This window comes from Belonocnema kinseyi, chromosome 2, assembly GCF_010883055.1.
Source record: "Belonocnema kinseyi isolate 2016_QV_RU_SX_M_011 chromosome 2, B_treatae_v1, whole genome shotgun sequence".
Taxonomy (NCBI): Eukaryota; Metazoa; Arthropoda; class Insecta; order Hymenoptera; family Cynipidae; genus Belonocnema; species Belonocnema kinseyi.
In genome coordinates, this window is record NC_046658.1 from 73,052,550 (window position 1) to 73,071,648 (window position 19,099).

Genomic DNA, 19,099 nt, shown 5'->3' on the forward strand with positions numbered 1-19,099 from the left:
TCTTCGCATAGAAATAAAGTTTCGAAACTTGAGATATTCTTTGTTATAAATAATAAAATTGTTTATTTGCTGCATATTAGCTTATTTCATACATAATCGCTAAGATTATATTATGTACAAATTTTGAGGATTGTGTATCTTGAATAACTATCTTATTAAACAGTCCTGTCGAGCTTAGATTTAGGATTGTATATATGTACAACTAGCAGTAAAAAATCGGGTTTACATGTTTTTAGTTTTAGAAAACGACGAAACTGAATTTACAGTATGGAAAAAGCAGTTTTAGAATTGCATTAAATTAAATTAAACAGTGGTAACAAATTATTTTAGAGCCTGCTCAGAAATAATAGTACTTTTTCTTATTATAATACAGAATGGCTTACCGATATTGCACAAGATAAACAAACTGATAAATTTGATACTTCATTGAGGTGAAGTTCAGTTTTTTATTCTCTTTTTTTGTTGTTGATGGAGTCGCACAATGGTAGCGGTCAATACTGAAAGTTTTTAATTTCATATAGTAAAGTTTTAATACTATACAATAGGATGTAAGTGTGCAGTGTGACCACCCATCCGGAAAAAAACTGGGCGATTTCCCGTATTTTATGATTTGCGCATTTTGTAATTCTTCAAATTTTTGATTTGACAGAATCACATATTTTAACAACAAAATTTATCCAGGCGTTTTAAATATCATTTCATTCCACATGATGTGATACTTATTAATAATATTTTTCTTGTATTTGTGGGTTCGAGGATGTCTCCGGTTATTTTGAACCTAGAACGGAAAAAGTCGTACAACGCGTTTTTGAGAAAAAAGATTTTTTAATTTTTAACAATTAAAAATCTATCGTTTCTCGGAAACAACGCAAAATGTGACTAGCAGTTTAGAGTTTGAAATTGCTCAGCTTCCTAAAATCTATTAAATTCTACTCTTTCTAGATATAAATTTTGTTTGATTTAATAAATTATTCCTGAAATATAGACAAAATCGACTAAAATAGCAATTAATTTAAATCTAATTTTTACCGATTGAAAATCTCATTTTTTTCTCAAACAAAGCCAATTAAGAATAGCAATTCATAGTTTGAAATTGTTTCTTTTCCCAAAATCTATAAAAATGTACCCTTACAAGATGTACATCTTATGTATTTTAACAAAAATTCTTTTTAAAAAAGTATGAAAAATGTATTCAAGACACTGAAATAGCATTCAGTTTGATGAACTTCAAGAGTTTATTTTTTTTTAACTTTTTTAGTTGAGTATCAATATTCCAATTCGTCCTCTTTCCTGAACTCTTTAAAATGATACCCTCTCCAAACATTTATCTTGTTATTGACTTTTTCTACATGTTTTTTAAATTTTGTTTAAACACACAAAATTGTGAAACTTGATAATCAGTTCTGAATTTAATAAATTTGGATGTAAATATAAAGCAACTTTGAATTGAAAAGCTTAAAATTGTGAAATTAAACAAATGAAATAATATCATAGCAATATGGTTTGTATTCTTTATTTTAATTTTCAATTTAAAATCTCCAAATTGTTCGATTTTTATTTATTATTTAATTATTTTTATTTTTACTATCTAAAATTGATACATCCATAAATAGATAATTTCGGTCATTTTAAATCGTTCTAATTTTACAGTTATGAATTTTCAGATGAAAGCTAAATTTAAAATTTTTGCATTTCATAGATTTTAATTTTGCAATTAAAATTCAATTGGCTGAGCTTTGGAAAGTATGTTTGGCAATTTAAAAATGATTAATTTTTAAGCGATTTAAATTTACTTCAAATATTTGACATTTCAAAGAGTTTTGAGTATAACAAAGCTTTAATACACCAATTTTTGTTGTCTAACATTTTGTTCAGTTGAATTTTTAGTTGAAATTGATCTTTTTAATTACAAAATTCAACAATTTGGTTGAAAATTGATATTTCTTAGTTGAAATTTCGTTCACTTGGTACTTTAGAGATCAATAAATTAATTGTTAAGTTTTTAGTATTTTTTAATTATTGACTTAATTGATAATCCTAATAAATTTAAGAATATCTTGTAATGTAAGTTATCAAAGCTTTATAAATTAAAAATACTAATTGAATCTTTAAAAGTTGAAAAAAGACATTTATAAGAGCTCTCAAAACTATATACATATTCTAAGTTCATTATTTTAAATGATGGAAAATATTTGAATGGCTTCTTACTGTGAAAAATGATACCTGGAAAAAACCTGGAATTGTCAGGGAATTTTCATGCAGGGTTTGAGTAAATAACCTGTTATTATATGATTTAAAGTGAATCAATTGTTTACAAAAAGGTTTGCTGATATTTATCGACTCCCGCAATTGATAATATTTGTGAAAAACGGTGTATTTTGCGTACCTTCCACGATAGAGCAGGACAAATCCACTGTCCATCAGCAAACCACAATTGTAGTTTGTTCACCGCTACTTGGCAAGAATAATTTGATATTTTCGGCACTCCAGTGAAGCAAAGCACCTTGGCAAACAACACTCCATACGTAGGGAATAAAAAATTCTTCGGGTTGTTCTTCCTCAACGTATTTAAATTTCAGTTCTGGGAATTTCTGAAAAAAAAGAGATTTGTCAATACTGTAAAAATGCTTCCTTTATATTAGAATCTGTTAAAATATAATACCCGCAAACGATCCTTTGGCCACTGACTAGTTCCTTGTTGTATGGTAGATAACACTTCACTGACGCCAATTTGCGATTGGTCTGTTTGTTCCAATTTATAAGAGAAGAAATTGATTACAGAATCTATGTTTTGCACAATGTCTTGGAAAGCGGAATGAACTCTGAAGGGTTGAAAAATGTCTTTCTTGTATAGAAGCGTGTACACCAAATTTGGGTTATGAGGTAACTGATGTGTCAGACAACTGTTTATTATCTCTAGCACCATTCGCAGAACTTCTTCCAGAATAGTTAGATCCTGTATCTGAAAATATATCGCATCACCGTTGATAGTATTTTTGTAGAAATATTTAAAGAATAATGAAGAACTTGTAGAGAAAGAAAAGTAAAACTTGCGCAGCAAATTTGGAATGCAGCCACGTGACAGAAAAGTATCAAGTTTACCAGGTGTTAAGTTTCTTTGTATTGTCAGGAAATTAAAACTTTCTCAGAATAATTCATTCACAAGTGAAATATTTAAAGAAACTTAAATAAATTGTTTACTTACCACGTCTGCATTCGCGACATTTCCATTTGTATTAATGATAACATCCGTGGAATTTGTCAGTGGCTGACCGCGTATTTTTGCCTCTAATTTAACATGCTTTTTTGCCAGGGTTTCGAACAAGCTGATTAGCCTCTGACTTACATATGGATGCAAATTTCTAAATTGGCCTGACATATTCGCTAAAGCTGCCAAACAATTCGTGTGCAGGTATTTATCCTAGTGATAAGAAAAATTGCACTCAATTACATTCGTAAAATCGCAAATCGATTCATTCGTCGGAAAAATAATACTTACTCGCATTTTTAACATATTGTACTGAATAGTTCGGATTACTACGAGAATTAGAAGACCCCCTAGAGATATTTCACTAATGGATCTTTCTGTGTACCAACTTATGCCTTTTAATGTCTACAAAAGTTTGCATAAAAATGTATTTATAATATGTGGACGTCCACATAAAAAGGGACCTTATAACCGGTTCTTTTTCAGGAGATATTCATATTTTTCAAAGTCAGGGATTGGAAGTCGGTAAATTTCATGTTTGAAGAAAAAGTATAACACGTGGGCTTACGGCACTTGCCAACTTTAGATGCGCCCAGAAAGAATAGATCCGTCCAGAAATCTTATACGTTTCTATCAAGGGTATGCAGTGGCTTGTTCGAGTTTTTCATGCAAATTTGGACACGCCTAAAGCATTGTATTTTTCGTAATAAAAGAAAATCTAACTGCACATCATACGAAATCAAATTCGAATATCCGAATATGTCGAATTTCGAAGATTCTATTTGACTTTTGGAATCGTGTTTTCAAAAAAATAGAGTAATATCAGGGGTCATGGAGCAAAAGGAGCTCAAAAGAGGGGAAACATGATAACTTTTATATAAAACAGACAGAGAAAAAATAAAATTAGTTAAATTCACAATTTTACTATGTTCAGTAAAGCGAACTAAAAATGCTTAAATTAATCGAATCGCTTGAGTTCAAGGACAACAATTTTTGGGTTGACATCCAAAACATGTAAAGAAACAAAATTTGAAATCGGTTAATATCATGTGTTTTCGCTTTTAAATTTACAATTAAAAATTTCTTACATAAAAAACAAATGCAGCCTTGTCTATAATTTTTTGAAAATGTACAAAAACATGTTTTTTGGATTGATTCTTTTATGTGGTGTTTATAACGTTCCAAAATCGCAAAACAAATGAAATTCTAAAAAAATTAAATCACGACAAATGTTTTTTCCCGAAAAAGAAAAATGATAAAATCTTTCGTTGGTTCAAGCTGAATAAATTTCAGGTTCGGCAAATTCAATTTTTTTTAATGTGTGCATATGAAAGAATAGAAAAAAAAACATATTTTTGCACATTTTCGAAAAAATTGTTATTGGACAAAAAATTTATTTTAAAATTTCGCACATTTTATTATTGTTTACTAGTAAAAGCTATAACCATACAAAAATTCGTCATAATTTTTGAACTAAAAGGAAATATTTCGAATTTGAAATCGTTCTATTTTACTGATCAAAGTTTGTTTTCACTTTTGTCAAACACCAAGCCACAGGTTTTGTCCCCATCAGCTCAAACGATTTGATTTATTTAAGCATTTCCACTTCGCCCTACTTTTCAGTGCTCCAAGTCAGAACATTTAAAATTGCAGTTGATGAATTTGGAATATTTCATTTTTTAATTAGGTATTCAACTTTGCACATTTCAACAAAAAAGTGTTCACCTTCTGATACTTATTTAAAAAGTACTGTATATTTTGTAACTGTTCCCATTTTATATTGAATAATAACTTCTATCTCCAGTTTTCACATTTTTTAAATGCTTTAAAGTGTTTTAGCTTTAAAAGAGTGACGCCAAAAAAGGTTGTTCTTTATCCTATTTTTTGGACCTCGCAAGCTATCTGGGATAAATTTATAAAAATATGTTACAGGTATCAAATTACTCGTCATAGAAACCCAAAGCGATCATCGCTTTTAATTTTTTTTAATTCAAACAAATTACGCCTATTAAGGGCTTGAGATGACCCCAAAACAATTAAAACATAGGAAATACCACTGATTATAAAATTATTTTTGATTGTATTTTTTCTATAAAATTAACTTTAAAAGAGTAAAATCACGTATTATCTTGATTGATAAGCGGTGGTGTGAAAAATGATTTTTATAAATAGTGGTATTTTCTATTTGTTAATTTTTGCGGGGTCTTCTCTTCACTAACTGCTTTCAGAGAATTTTTCGCGCAATACAAATATTGAATTTTTAATGAGAAAGGGGAAAAAGGGGAGTTTTTTTAGAAAAGGAGAAAAAGGGGAACTTCAAGAAAAAGGGGAAAACTTTTCATCCTGTAATATTATTTAAATATTTGTAATCTAAGAAAATCAAGTCGGTTTGATGTGCAGTTAGATTTTTCTCTGTTTCGCAAAATCCAATGTTTCAAGTGTGTCTCAATTTGTATTGAAAATTGGAATAAACGACTGTGCATCTGTATTTCCTATCAAAATTCTCTCAATACATAAGATTTGATAGAGTTTTAATAACACTATCATGATAGAAAGGATTAGATTTTCCAGGTTCTGGAAGATAAGATTTTGTACAATTCTGTCGGGGATAAGATCAGATAGATTTTCAATTAAAAAAACTGTTGATGGAAAAAGTATAAGATTTTATAACGAACAAAATTTGATAGAAATTTTAGAGATTTATAGAGACATAGGATTAGATCAGGTAGTGGTAGGGGATAAGATATTTTGCTGGAGATTCAACGGGAAAATGTTTATCAAAGAGTATAATATTTTTCGATAAATTTAGATACTGATTTGATTTATGTTGATAAAAAAAGCGTATTGGGCTTGAAAATCCGGGAATTTCTTAGGCTATATGACCATATACGTAACTCCATATCGATCGTAAGGGCCCTTTACATGTGGACGGCCACACACATAGAGTCACACACATATAAAAAATATTTCATGTCAATAAATAGAAGGGTATTTAAAGAAAGCGATACAAACTCACGATTTCATGAACTCTCTTGTTAAAGAACTCATCTTCGCTCAAAATTAAAAGAATGATGAGAGACATATAAATATGATGTGACGTGTTGTCTGGTGCATGATATAATATCCGCAGAATTGGTATAACCTGAAAATTAAATTCAAGTTTTTAATATTGACAATGATATATAATGTAGATTTTCAGAAAAAAATTATACTTACCAACAATTGGATATCAGCACATTTCATGATATACTCTTTAACACTTGGATTTCTGTGCAGAAGCATATACAGAAGCAGAGTCACTTCGTCGGTATTCTTTATTCTACAAATCGTTGAGTACAGTTTATTGAAATTGAATCTAAAGGATGGAATCATTTGCGATTGTGCTCCGGAATGATCAGCTGTAACTAATTAAAAAGTGATAGTGAACAGTGACATTTAAAGTCGAGCATGGTCAGAGGCAACGGAGCCCTAGGGGGCACAGGGGGGAATGCCCTCCTATAAAATTGAATGATTAAATTCATCAGATCGTTGCAATTTTTCTAAAAATCTACCTGAAATCTTTGTGAAATAATTTATGTCTTTGTGAAATCTTCTTAATCTATCCGTAATCTTTGTAAAATCTTTGAAAAATCATTTAAATCTTTGTCAATTCTTTCAAATATTTGTAAAATCTTTTAAATCCTTGGGAAATCATTGAAAATTTTGTCGAATATTTGAAATATTTTTGAAAATAGTTGGAAATATTTGTTAAATTGTTGAAATCTTTGAGAAATCATTGAAGTTCGTGAAATCTTTTAAATCTATTCGAAATCTTTGCGAAATATTTTTAATATTTTATAAATATTTGATAATATTTTTGAAACGATTGAAATCTTTGAAGATCCTTACAATCTTTGTGCCTTTATAAAATATATTTTAAAAAGTTTAAATCTTTGCGAAATCTTTGAAACTTTTGTGAAATCTTTGTGAAATGCTTAGAAAATAATTTGAATCTTTTTGAAATAAGCAAAATATTTGATAATATTCGTAAAATTCCTTTGAATCTTTGTGAAATAGTTGAAATCTTTGGGAAATTATTGAAATCTTTGATATATTTTTAAAACATTTGTGAAAATAGTGAAATCTTTGTCAAATATTTTTACAATATTTAGTAATATTTGTAAAAATGATTGAAATCTTTTGAAAATCATTGAAATCTTGGTGAAATCTTTTAAATCTGTTCGAAATCTTTGCGACATTCGTTTGAACTTTGGGAAATCATTCTTATCTTTGTGAAATCTTTAAGAAATATTTGAAAGATATTTTTGAAACACTTGGTAATATTTGTGAAATTATTGCAATCTTTGGGAAATCATTGATATCTTTGTAAAATCTTTCAAGTCTATCCGAAATCTTTGCGAAATATTGGAAGACTGTGGAATTTTTGCGAAATAATTGAAATTTTTGTGATATTTTTGACAAATCTTTCGGAAATCTGCGAAATATTAAAAATATTTGGTAATATTTGTGATATTATTGAAATCTTCATGAAATCTTTGGGAAATAATTGAAGCCTTTGTAAAATCTTTGAAATCTGTCTGAAGTCTTTGCAAAGTATTTGAAAACTGTGAAATCTTCGAGAAATAATTGAAATCTTTAAAAATCTTTGGGAAATATATCAAATATTTCTTTTTTTTCAGTTCTTATTTTATACCTGTATTTATTATTATTTATATTTACTATTTATTGTTCATTAATTATTATTTATGTACACGTTATATTTTTTATAATATTATAATACTATGTACAAAGTGTACCATTTAATATTATAAGTTTATTATCCTATCCCACCCTAGAGAAAAAAGGCTCCGCGGCTTCTGGGCATGGTATGTACATTTTTCTAAAGTTTAATAAATGCCAATAGGCCAAACACTTAAACGGTTGACCGTGAAGCCAATAGAAAATCGTTTGACTAATTTTAGTTGAAAGAGGTTTGGTTACTCACCTTTCACATCTGAGAATGAAAATAAAGCATCTCGATATGGATTCTGAGAAGTTGTCCAGTGATTTGTCAAGACTAGTAAAAGTAACAATGACTGGCTAGCCAATGGAGTCTCAGTATCGCGCTTTCGTTCGATTTCCTCACTTGAGCCTCCGTTACTTATTTGTACATTTTTTCGACTATTTCCCATTCCCATTGTGATTACATTCCACAAACCAGCTGTTATTATTACGGAAGATGAATAAAATACGTTTAGTAACTGATGCATAACCATATTTGTATGCTCTAAACCTAAGGGCCTTCCTTACACTACGATACCAGTTTGAGGGGGTAAGGGGTTGCGCCAAAAACTACGATTTCCTGATGATTCATTTTCAACAATTTTGCGAATGATGGCCCTCTGTTTTCATTTTTTTTTTAAATTCTTTTCTTCCCCCTATTTTCAAGAAACTTACCCTTTTTATAAATTTTTCGTTTGAATGCGAACTAAATTAATTAAATATTTTTGTTTGTGTATTCATTTCATTTGATTCAAAATTCTAGTATTCGGTCCAAAATTGTATAATTTTGTTGATTGTTTCAAAGTCATATTTTTTGGTCAAAATTTAGCTTCTTGGTTGTAACTGGAACTATTTTGTTCAAAACTGATGTCTTTTTTGGCTGAAGATTCATCTTTTTGGTTGAAAATGTAACTATTATATTTTTAGAAAAATAATTTTCTTCGTTGAAAAATTCCCTATTTTTTGAAATTTATCCTTTATAAGTTGAAAATATAACCATTTGGTAAAAAATTCACATCTTTTGTTGGAAATTCTTCTTTTTTGTTGGAAAATTAATCATGTTTGTTTAAAATTCATCTTCTTGGTTGGGGATTCGAATATTTGGTTAAAAATTCGTCTGTTTCGTTGAATTCATCTAGTTCAATTTTTTTTTGTTTGAAAACCATTTTTTTAAATGAAAATTTGACGATACCATTTTCAGTTTAACAATATCTTATCTGGTTGAAAATTCAACTATTTGGTTTAGAGCTCATTTTTCTTGAATGAAAATTCATCTACTTGATAGAGGATTGAACTATTTTGTTAAAAATTCATTTGATTTTTTTTTCATTTGATTGGACTGGTTGAAAAATCGTCTTTTGGTATAAAGTTCCTATTTTATGATAGGAAAATCATCTCTCTTCTAAAAACTTACTATTTTTTGTTTAAAAATTCGACTTTTTTTGTTTCAATTTTAATCTCTTTCCAAGAAGATGTTTAAGCGTTAACCAGGGTAATCTAATTTTAAAATGGTAGTAACAAGTTAGCAGTGTAGATTACTACTAGTAAAAGGTGCCATCTCGAGTGGTGAAGCATGGAAGCTTACGAATCCCATATAAATAGTATTACGAGCGCCAATCCCCTCTGAAGTAGGGAACATTTTTATTTGGTTTTGCCGAAATGGCACCTTGTCATTTGCACACTTCGAAATATATATTTAAATAATTAATTTAAAGCCATAGATGAATCCATCCCTGCCCGCAAACTATTTTGTTGAAAATGGAATATATTTCGATTTGAAATCTCAGGCATTTGAAGTATGTATTTCATATTGAATTCAACATGATATGATATGGCAATTACTTACTCTGACGGCTTCTGCTTAAGATGGCTTTAAAGCGCATGCAAATTGTTAAAAATAAGTAATAACAGCAAGATAATAATAAAACAAAAGGGACAAGAAAGTTTTTGCAAAAAAAAAACGTGCCAAAGACAGGGCATAGAAGAATGATCGAACACACTTCAAACCATATCAATTTTGACATGTAAAACAATAAACAAGCTGCAAAAACCTTCTTGCTCCTTTTGCTTTATTATTATCTTGCTGTTATTAGTTATGTTGAACAATTTACATACGGTTTAGAACCATTTTGAGCAGAAGCCGTCAAAGTTAACAAACCCATGACATTATCATTAATTTTATTTGCAAGAATGTATTCACCTATTTTTGTGAAAAATCACCTTATTTCCTGGTTTTAAAGCATTTTGAAATACGCTGTTTGGAATGGGGTGAGCGGGGTGGTCGTTTTAATCGAAGAAAAAAATTCCTCACCATTTCCTGGTTCGCAAATATTTTTCACGGTCAATTAAATTTAAAAATTCGAACTCTAAATATAAGCACGTTTCCATTTGAATGAATGAAAATGAAATGCAAATTAAAGCACTCAAGATGAAACTCTTAATTTAAAAACATTTTAAATTGAAGTTTAAAAGTTTTTCGATTAAAAATTTTCATATTGAAATGCTCAATAACTTATACCTATAAAATCGAAAGTATTAACACTTTTCAATTCAATAATTTAAAATTAAATGCATTCAAACTGAAAAATTTAGAATTTTTAACTTTTATAAATTGTAGAGTTAAAAGATATAGATTCAGTTCCAAAGATATAAATCCATGTTATCATGTTCAGTGATCTAAATTGAAAAATCAATCAATAACAGATTCACAATTTTTTGTTTCAAAGTCTTGAAAAATATATATTTTGTTTCAGATTTTTTCAAATTAAAAATTATTATTGGAATTTTTTCACAACTTCTAAATATCTTTTAAAATGATTCGACTTTCAAGTAATTTTTCAAAATAAAAAATCATTTTCAATTTTTCTAACAACCTTAAGAAAATGTTTTTTTCTTTTTAAGTCTTTCACAATTCTTAAAAGCTTATGCATGTTTTATTCAAAATCTGCGAAAATCAACATTTTGTTTTGAATCAGGCCATGGCTATGTACACTGGAATATCGGTACGATTAGCTGCATTTTCACGGAACACACACTTCGTTTAAATTATTTGAAACCATGTACATTTTTTAATTAATTTTGAATCTTTTCAAAACTTCTAAAATTTACTTGAATTACTCCACAAATAATAAATGTTCAATTATTATTTATACATCAAATTCTTCAATTTTTGATACTTAAGTACAGTTCAATTTTTTAAATAATTAATTATTTTTATATTTACAGCTAATTAAGTAAAATTTCTTCATCAAAAATAGTCAATTTTAAATACTTTTAATTTTTTAAGTCTTCCAAGAACGGATTTTAAAATTTTTTAAATGAAAATTTTCGCTTGAAAACAAAAATCTAAAATAGAAAATTTTCTAAATCAAAAGATTTTCGAAAGACGCATTACAAACTGAATTATATCATAATTAATGGAGATAAAAATTCGACTGATTATTTTAAAAAAGGTTAAAATCAAACTTGGATATATATTCATTATAAAATTTGTCAAATTCTTGGTCAAAAATAAATTCTCTGTCGTTTCCCGGGGTTTCGGTCCAGCGACTACCCTGGGGGAGACAAGACTACAGTCGTTAACAAGGTAGGACTGGTAAAAAATTGATAACGTAGTGTATGGACAGCCCCTTATCATATTTTGTAAAATGAAACCTCACCAGCAATGCTTAAAACAATGCTACTTCCTGGCTGTTGGGTAAGTAAACCAGGCGGTGCATGTTCTTGCTCAGCAAAATTATTAAGTAATGTGCAAACTACAATTGGAGCACTCGCACTCTGTTCTTCGTGCATTACGATTCTGTAAATAGTACTGTATTCTGCTGAAGTCTGTGAAAATAATTGTACTGATAGCATCACGAGCAAGCAATTAATCGCCTCCAGATGTACCAGGTAAGTAAACTCGCTGTCAACAGATCAATTCATTATATGCATGACAGGGACGCCTTAACGACTTCCAACTTTCAGAAAAGAACATTTAGAATGAGTACAAATTCATCTTACTTACCAAAGTGGTACGTTAACAATAACATCTCTCAGAGTTTCAAAAAAAGCTTGCAACCGAAAAGGTGTCGCTTCTTGTATTTCAGAAGAATCAGCATGAATTTCGGTGTGTTGAACCATTTCCGCTTCTCCTACTGTTTCGATAAGATACTTCAAAACGCATCTTATTGCAAATAATGCGTTATAAGTTTGCCATGCGTACATAATGCTGAAGAGGAAGAAAGTAAATTAAGATGATATGTATATATAAAATATGTGTTTTTAAATTTGATTTACGGATTTATAAGAACAAGTAGTTTGCAGACTGACTTACTTTTCTGACTGTTTAGTTATAAGAAGCTCGGCCATTCTCGCAAGGGAGACTTCTATCAGAGAACCTATGTTTCCTGTTGTTTGATTGTTAACAAGTAATTGTTGGCATGTTATATCTAGACTAGAATCCAGTTCAATCTGATCATTTCTTGTTAAAGGTGGTCGTATGTTGTATGACAGAAATCGATTCCAGAAAGGATCGGTCGGAGGTATGGGTTCCTTGCTGCAAAAGCGTTCCAAATACGTGTTTTTCGAAATGTCATCATATCGACTTGGAGTTGAACCCATCTTTATTTTCCTGGAATTCCTCTATAAGAAGTTTACAAAGTTTCAGAGGGGGCGGAGCCCTAGGGGGCACAAGGGGCAATTCCCCCCCCCCCTAGATTTGCCCCCCACTGAAGGAAAATGATTAAATTCATTGGATGTTATTTAAATCTTTGTGAAATCTTTCGGAAATCATTGAAATCTTTGTGAAATCGTTGGAATTTTTTGAAAATCTTTGCGAAGTATTTGAAATATTTTTGAAATATTCGGTATTTGTGAAATTATTAAAATCTTTGTGAAATATTTAAGAAACGATTGAAGTCCTTCGAAAGCCTTTTAAATATATGCGAAATCTTGGAAAACTTTTTGAAATAATTCAACTTTTTCTGAAATCAATTCAGCTCATATTTGAAATATTTGGTAATATTTGTGAAATTATTGAAATCTTTAGAAAATCATTCAAATTTATCTGTAAACTTTGCAACATTTACAAATTTTTTGTTCAATCTTTTAAATCTATCTGAATTCTTTGTGAAATAATAATAATAATAATAATAATAATATAAATATTTTTGAAATCTTTTAAATCTACCCGAAGTCTGAAAATTTTTGAAATCCTTATGAAATCGTCGGGAAGTCTTTACAATTTTGTCGAATTTTTAAAAATCTTTGCAAACTATTTAAAATATTTGGTAATACTTGTAAAATTATTTTAATCTTTTTGAGATCGTTGAAGTTTTTGAAAATCTTTGCGAAGTATTTGAAACATTTTTGAAATATTCGGTATTTGTGAAATTATTGAAATCTTTGTGAACTATTTGAGAAACGATTGAAGTCCTTCGAAAGCTTTTTAAATATATCCGAAATCTTTTTGAAATAATTCAAATTTTTCTGAAATCAATTCGCCTCATATTTTAAATATTTGTGAAATCTTTTCAATCTATCCGAAGTCTTTGCAAAATATTTGAAATGTTTATGAAATCTTCGGGATGTCATTGCAATTTTGTCAAATCTTTAAATTTTTATGAGATATTTCGGAAATCATTTAAATCTTTGTGAAATCATTTGAAAAATCATTAAGACTTTCTAAAGTCTTTTAAAGATATTCAATATCTTTGTAAAATCATTAGCAAATCATTGAAATCTTTGTTCGTTCATCGAAATCTATCTGAAATCTTTCTTAAATAATAGAAGTCTTTGTGAAATCTTTGTAGATTTTCTAAAAATCTTTGCGATATACTTAAAATCTTTTAAATATGGTAAACCATTGCAATTTTTGTTAAATCTTTGCGAAATATTCGAAATCTTTGTTAAGTCTTTGCAAAATATTCGACATCTTTGTAAAATCACTAGGAAATCGTTAAAGTCTTTGTTCAATCTTTGAAATCTTTCTGAAATCTTTTAAATAATTGTTAAATTTTCGTAATCTTTGGGAAATTTTTCAAATGTTTGTGATATCTTTGTAAAATATTTGCGAAATATTTTAAATCTTTGTGAAATCATCACGTAATCTTTTAAATATATCTAAAATCTCTATGAAAAAATAGAAGTGGTTGTAAAATCTTTCAAATCTACCCGAAATCTTTGTTAAATCTTTGAAAAATGATTGAAATCCTTGTAATATCTCTTGAATCTATCCGAAATGTTGGTGAAATCTTTGCGTAATCATTGAAATTTTTGTGCAATCTTTGAAATCTTTGGCAATTTGAATTTTATACCTTTATTTATTAAGTATTGTTTATTTATGATTTATGTTCAATTTTTACATAGTATAATATTATTATTATACTACGTCCAAATTATACAATTCATTATTATAAGTCAGTGCCCCTGCCCCCCTCTAGAAAAAAACTAGCAAAATTTCTTTTTGAACATTTTCCCTTAAGAACGCTTTTGCAAAAATTACAAGACATTCTCTTTATCAGAAAGATTAATATTTACCCATTCTCTCCATAAAAGACACTTCAAAAGTATTAAGAATCTATAATTTTTTAAACAATAATTAAATGGGATACATAACCTAGCATGAAAAAACTTCTGTTTTCGATAACAGAGAAATAATAAACCAAGAGACATATTTTCAAAAAGAGTTTTTCTTACATGTACAGGTGGAAATACCTCTTTGAGAGATGGAACTATTATTTGAAAATTTGGTGTTTTTATCTAAATCGGTACGTCAATTCATTTGCACATCTGTCGACTGTCATTATTGTCAGACACAACACGATAAACTTTCTGCATTAATTCCTTTCGCCCACATGTTACAAATGTAGATTTCCAAACAGAGAAATTCACCACTATGAACAAAAGACGTCCTTTTCTTGTGTGTCCTTTTTCCGATATAAATGTAAACGTGTCAAAAGTTTTAAAGCGGATAACCTGTAAATTTTACACATGAGATGTAATGAAATAAAAATTCAGCGATGACAGCGCCCGGGCGGGATCTTAAAGATACTACCGGTACAGGGAGTAATAATTCAATATTCATATTATTTTAATTTAAATTGCTTTATTAATGAGAATTACGAAGATTTTAGTTGAAACTCATAATTATTTTTTAATTAAGCAGTTAAGAGCAATTTAAATAATTATTTTATTATTGATGATAAGTCAGATCACGTTGATACCGACTCTACTAAAACGAGCTTTTAAAAAATAAAAATAAAATCGCTGAGAATGATAAAAACTGCATAAATTTAAGGGTTTGGGAGTCTGACCGTCGTTCTTTGAATTTTTCGAAGCACGATAAATGTTTTCAGAATGTTTTAATATTTATTATTTTTAACTATTTAATGATGAATCTGATTTCATATGCATATAAATAATCATTGTATATATGAAAAATGTTTTATATTATAATTCTATTTATATAAACCCGAACATGAACTTAAAAAAAAATGCTTAGCTTTTATGAGCCCTTGTATCATTTGATTATTGGTAACACTGGCTGAGCTTGGATAGGAGGGAGCGACGAATGCTTTTGGAGTGGCTTTCGGAAAGGAAACATACCCTGTGCGGATGATTGAAGGATAGAATCGCGCATCCCTTTCGGCTCTCGGCTTTTTTTGGGGTTTTCCGGGTAACAAGTGCCGTGTCAGTGCTGAAATAAAAGTAACCCCTTGGTTTCGGTGAAAAAGTGTTATCCCAAGAGTGTCAGGAAAGTGCCGGTTTGTTTTCGCTTGTGGATTTATAACTAGAAACTTAGAGCTATGGGAAACATACACACTTGTGGGCCGAACGAGGCGCTTGTTGTATCAGGTAAGAATAGTAAACAATGCTTTTTAAATAAACTCTACTAAGAGAACATGAAAATTCCCCTAAAACCTATTATTTATTGGATTCCTATAAGCTCTGAAATTTCGCGCTTGTCGCCAAACAAAATAGATACGTCAAATTTTGAGGTTACAGTTTTCTATGTTGCAAGCCTTTTCTAGCCAATTTTCTTGGCAGGAGTATTTCATTTCCGATGCTTTGTATAAACAAATATTTATATACATGAATATCTGTCTGATTTTGAATTTTTTCATGACTTTTAGTCAAATTTACAGTATGAAAATAACCTAACTTTTTTGAGTCGCAGTTATGGTTTTTTTTGTCATTTTAATGATAATAACAAATAGCTAGGACATTCTAGGGTCTGTGTTAAATATATGTATTGATTATTTCGAGAATGCCTACATTTTTGATGTAAAAACTGTTTTGTTGAAGCCTCGTGTCTCATGTATCAATCATAAATACGATCTTCCGTTTATAAATTTATAGAAAAATGGATTGCAGTGCCGAGAAATAAAAGATAATTTTTTGTAATCATTGCGTGTACTTGGAGGATATAAAAATCAGTAAACAAGTTTATTTTTAACGGTAATTTCGAAGGTTTCAGCGCAGCACGATATTTTTCCGAGTGAATACTGTTGATGATAACTATCTTATCGTATTTAAAATGATTCATAAATAATTACATTAAGTGTGTTCTGACACTTATAATTTTGTTGATGTTGGTCGTGTACTTCATTTGTTGCAAAGTAATTAATTATCAATCATTCATTATTATGTCAATGATATGCGATTGTGTATATTTGTTATTAGCACGAGCAATCACATATCTTTTTACACCTGAATGTTTTAAATTAAAGAATATTTACAAGTTTCATTCCTTCAAACTTAAAAAAATCTCTTGTTACATAAATCCTGGGGTTTTTTTTTTTAATTATTCAAATAGGCTTTAGTGTCTTTCTCAGTAACTTGGTAAAACGCATTGAAGTAACGCACAGTGTGAGATTTTATTTTTAGTTCAGTCTGATCCATTCATTCGTGTAATAATAAATAATGGATAGTTCAGTTTCTAGAATAGAGAAAACAACTTTAAGTATATTTAAAAAAGGAAAAACATTATTTTGAAACTTCTGAGTTTTGAACAGTATCATAAACTCCATAGTATGTTGACTAGAACTAGTCGTGTACAAAATCCCAAGACCCTTGAACTCGTGACTCATATAATTATTTTTGAATTCTTTTCTGTAGTGATAAACTATATAAAAAACAATTTAAGTCAAATGGTTCAATTTAAATAAACTTTTGGCCTTACAAGAAATTAAGAACTTTTTTGGCTCAGATTCTACAACGTGTTTATTATTACGTCACAATATTAGACACTTGACCTTTTGTAAAAGTTCAATTAGGGCAATCGTGGAAGGGCATTGGCTCAAGTGAAGATCATTAACAATGTAGACAGTAGAAAAACTGTTTTGAAGAATATTCTTTGATTACAATTTTTTTTATTTTTCTTCCCTTTTCTTTCTTTTTCTTTCTTTTTCCAATAATTTATTTGAATGTAAATTAAAATGACTATATCTCTAAAGCAAATCCTAAATTTTAACATAATAAATCATTCAATAATATTAACTCTTATTGAAATAAATTACTGAATCAAAAAAGTTTGAATTGCGTCATGAAATTTAATGTCATGAAGGCAGTAATTATTATTAGTATAATCTTACACAATAAATATTCTTTCTGCAATATTATTGAATGAACGACACGAAGCGACCGAAAGAGAATATCAGTAATAAGTATCAACTGAATCCCAATATAGAAATAATTACAAAATGCACTCAGGGATCTCTTAAATCTCAAATTCATCATTAATCAAGTTTTAAGTGCTTAAAAAATACTATTTTATATTGGTTTTCCACATTTTTGTCTTCCATCTTACATTAAACAACTGATGTTATTCATTTTGCACAAATTTTAAAAATGCAAATGCGCTAACCTTGTATTATGCGACATTTGACTAGAAAAGTATGAAAGAAATCTAAATCGGTTAATACTAAAAACTTGCGTATCGCATTTGAAACTCACATTGTATTTAAATTAAGATAAGAGAATGGCAACTGGATAAGGACCATTTAGTTTGCACCTCGAATACGTTATTTTAAATTTAACAAAAGCACAGTCTTTCCTATTCACGAAAAACCTCTCCCTTTTCTATTTAAAATACTACATTTGAAAATAAAATATTTGAATTACTCGGGAAATGGTATGAAATGATTAAATTTACATAAGAACTATGACAAACATTGTTTGTTTGACATCTATACAATTATTTTATTCAAAATTAAAATCAGAATATGCTGTCGCGTATAGAGAAATTTTAATTGTTCAACTTGCATAAATATCTGTTATAATCAATTTGAAATTTTTGTTTAAATTAAAAATATTATTAATGTAATTATTAATAATAATTAATATAAGATAATTAATGTTTATAATCTTGAAGCAATTAAATAAATTGTACATTAATAAAGTACAAAGCAAAAAAACAATATATGGTAACAAAAATATAACTGTATAAGTGCAACAAGATTCAAGTGCTGGAAACTATATTCTTTAAAAAATAAACACTTACAATATCCTCTACGAGCTCTGTAAATATCAAAATGGGATCTTCATTTGTTTGTACAATACGTTCTTAATCATATCTCGAAAACTAAAAGGATGCCATTTTTATATTTATAGGACTAGTGGACATTGTAAGCTATCTATGAAAAATAAAATAAAATTAAAGATGGATTTTTTTTTAAAACTAATTTAAAAATTTTCTTTGGAAAAATCAAAAAAGTTTTTTTAATTTTCTTTTCAGAAAATATATTTTTTAAACTGCGCCTTATTCTGAATAACTTAAAGAAGGGGCATCCTAATATATAATAATTTATTTCTCTCATGTACATCCTTATGGATGTTTACATATACGAAATTAATCCCTTACGCATCAAAAATACTTAATTACTAAGGTCCTTTGAGACAATATAATAGAAAACTTAGATTCTAAAAATTATAATCCACTTACAATCTATGAACTAATGAACAATCTATGAATCCTTCCCATTTATTATTCAACAATTTTGCCTCCTTGGGCTTCGATTCGAAGTCTTTCGCATATCTGCAAAGGCCGAGATCGGTTCCTCCGTCAAAATTTTGCATAAATTAACAACGATTTGTTTATAGGGCATCCTAATATAATTTACTAATTACTAATTACTAATAATACCTGAA

At 28.7% G+C, this 19,099-nt stretch overlaps 2 protein-coding genes across 7 annotated transcripts in view; one reads left to right on the top strand and one right to left on the bottom strand.

Moving 5' to 3' along the window:
* Window positions 1-36: 36 nt before the first annotated feature.
* LOC117168485 (dymeclin) lies at window positions 37-14,933 on the bottom strand. 6 transcript variants are annotated; one of them, XM_033354182.1, is made up of 12 exons: window positions 14,666-14,933; window positions 12,285-12,581; window positions 11,976-12,179; window positions 11,629-11,873; window positions 8,193-8,408; window positions 6,425-6,612; window positions 6,225-6,350; window positions 3,500-3,613; window positions 3,206-3,421; window positions 2,663-2,962; window positions 2,387-2,591; window positions 37-778 (listed from the first exon to the last, which is right to left on the bottom strand). In XM_033354182.1, exons 2-11 carry the CDS (start codon window positions 12,569-12,571, stop codon window positions 2,421-2,423), a joined length of 2,067 nt encoding a protein of 688 aa, XP_033210073.1. In that variant the 5' UTR covers window positions 12,572-12,581; window positions 14,666-14,933; the 3' UTR covers window positions 37-778; window positions 2,387-2,420. The 6 variants fall into 6 exon arrangements, with proteins under 6 accessions (XP_033210073.1, XP_033210072.1, XP_033210069.1 ...); XM_033354181.1 differs by having other exon boundaries at window positions 12,285-12,592; XM_033354178.1 differs by having other exon boundaries at window positions 6,425-6,606; window positions 14,648-14,933.
* Window positions 14,934-15,536: 603 nt separating this feature from the next.
* LOC117166834 (flotillin-2) overlaps window positions 15,537-19,099 on the top strand; it is a 342,246-nt gene continuing 338,683 nt past the window's right edge. Inside the window, exon 1 of the mRNA XM_033351169.1 lies at window positions 15,537-15,805. Within this exon, the coding sequence (XP_033207060.1) occupies window positions 15,757-15,805 (49 nt within the window). The 5' untranslated portion in view covers window positions 15,537-15,756. The remainder of the gene's footprint in view (window positions 15,806-19,099) is intronic.

What these genes read in the sequence shown, in the direction of transcription:
- LOC117168485 (XM_033354177.1), bottom strand. An exon ending in ACAATATGTTAAAAATGCGA is followed by an intron (nt 3,422 to 3,499) that starts GTAAGTATTATT and finishes TCTTATCACTAG; the next exon opens with GATAAATACCTGCACACGAA. An exon ending in ATGTCGCGAATGCAGACGTG is followed by an intron (nt 2,963 to 3,205) that starts GTAAGTAAACAA and finishes ATATATTTTCAG; the next exon opens with ATACAGGATCTAACTATTCT.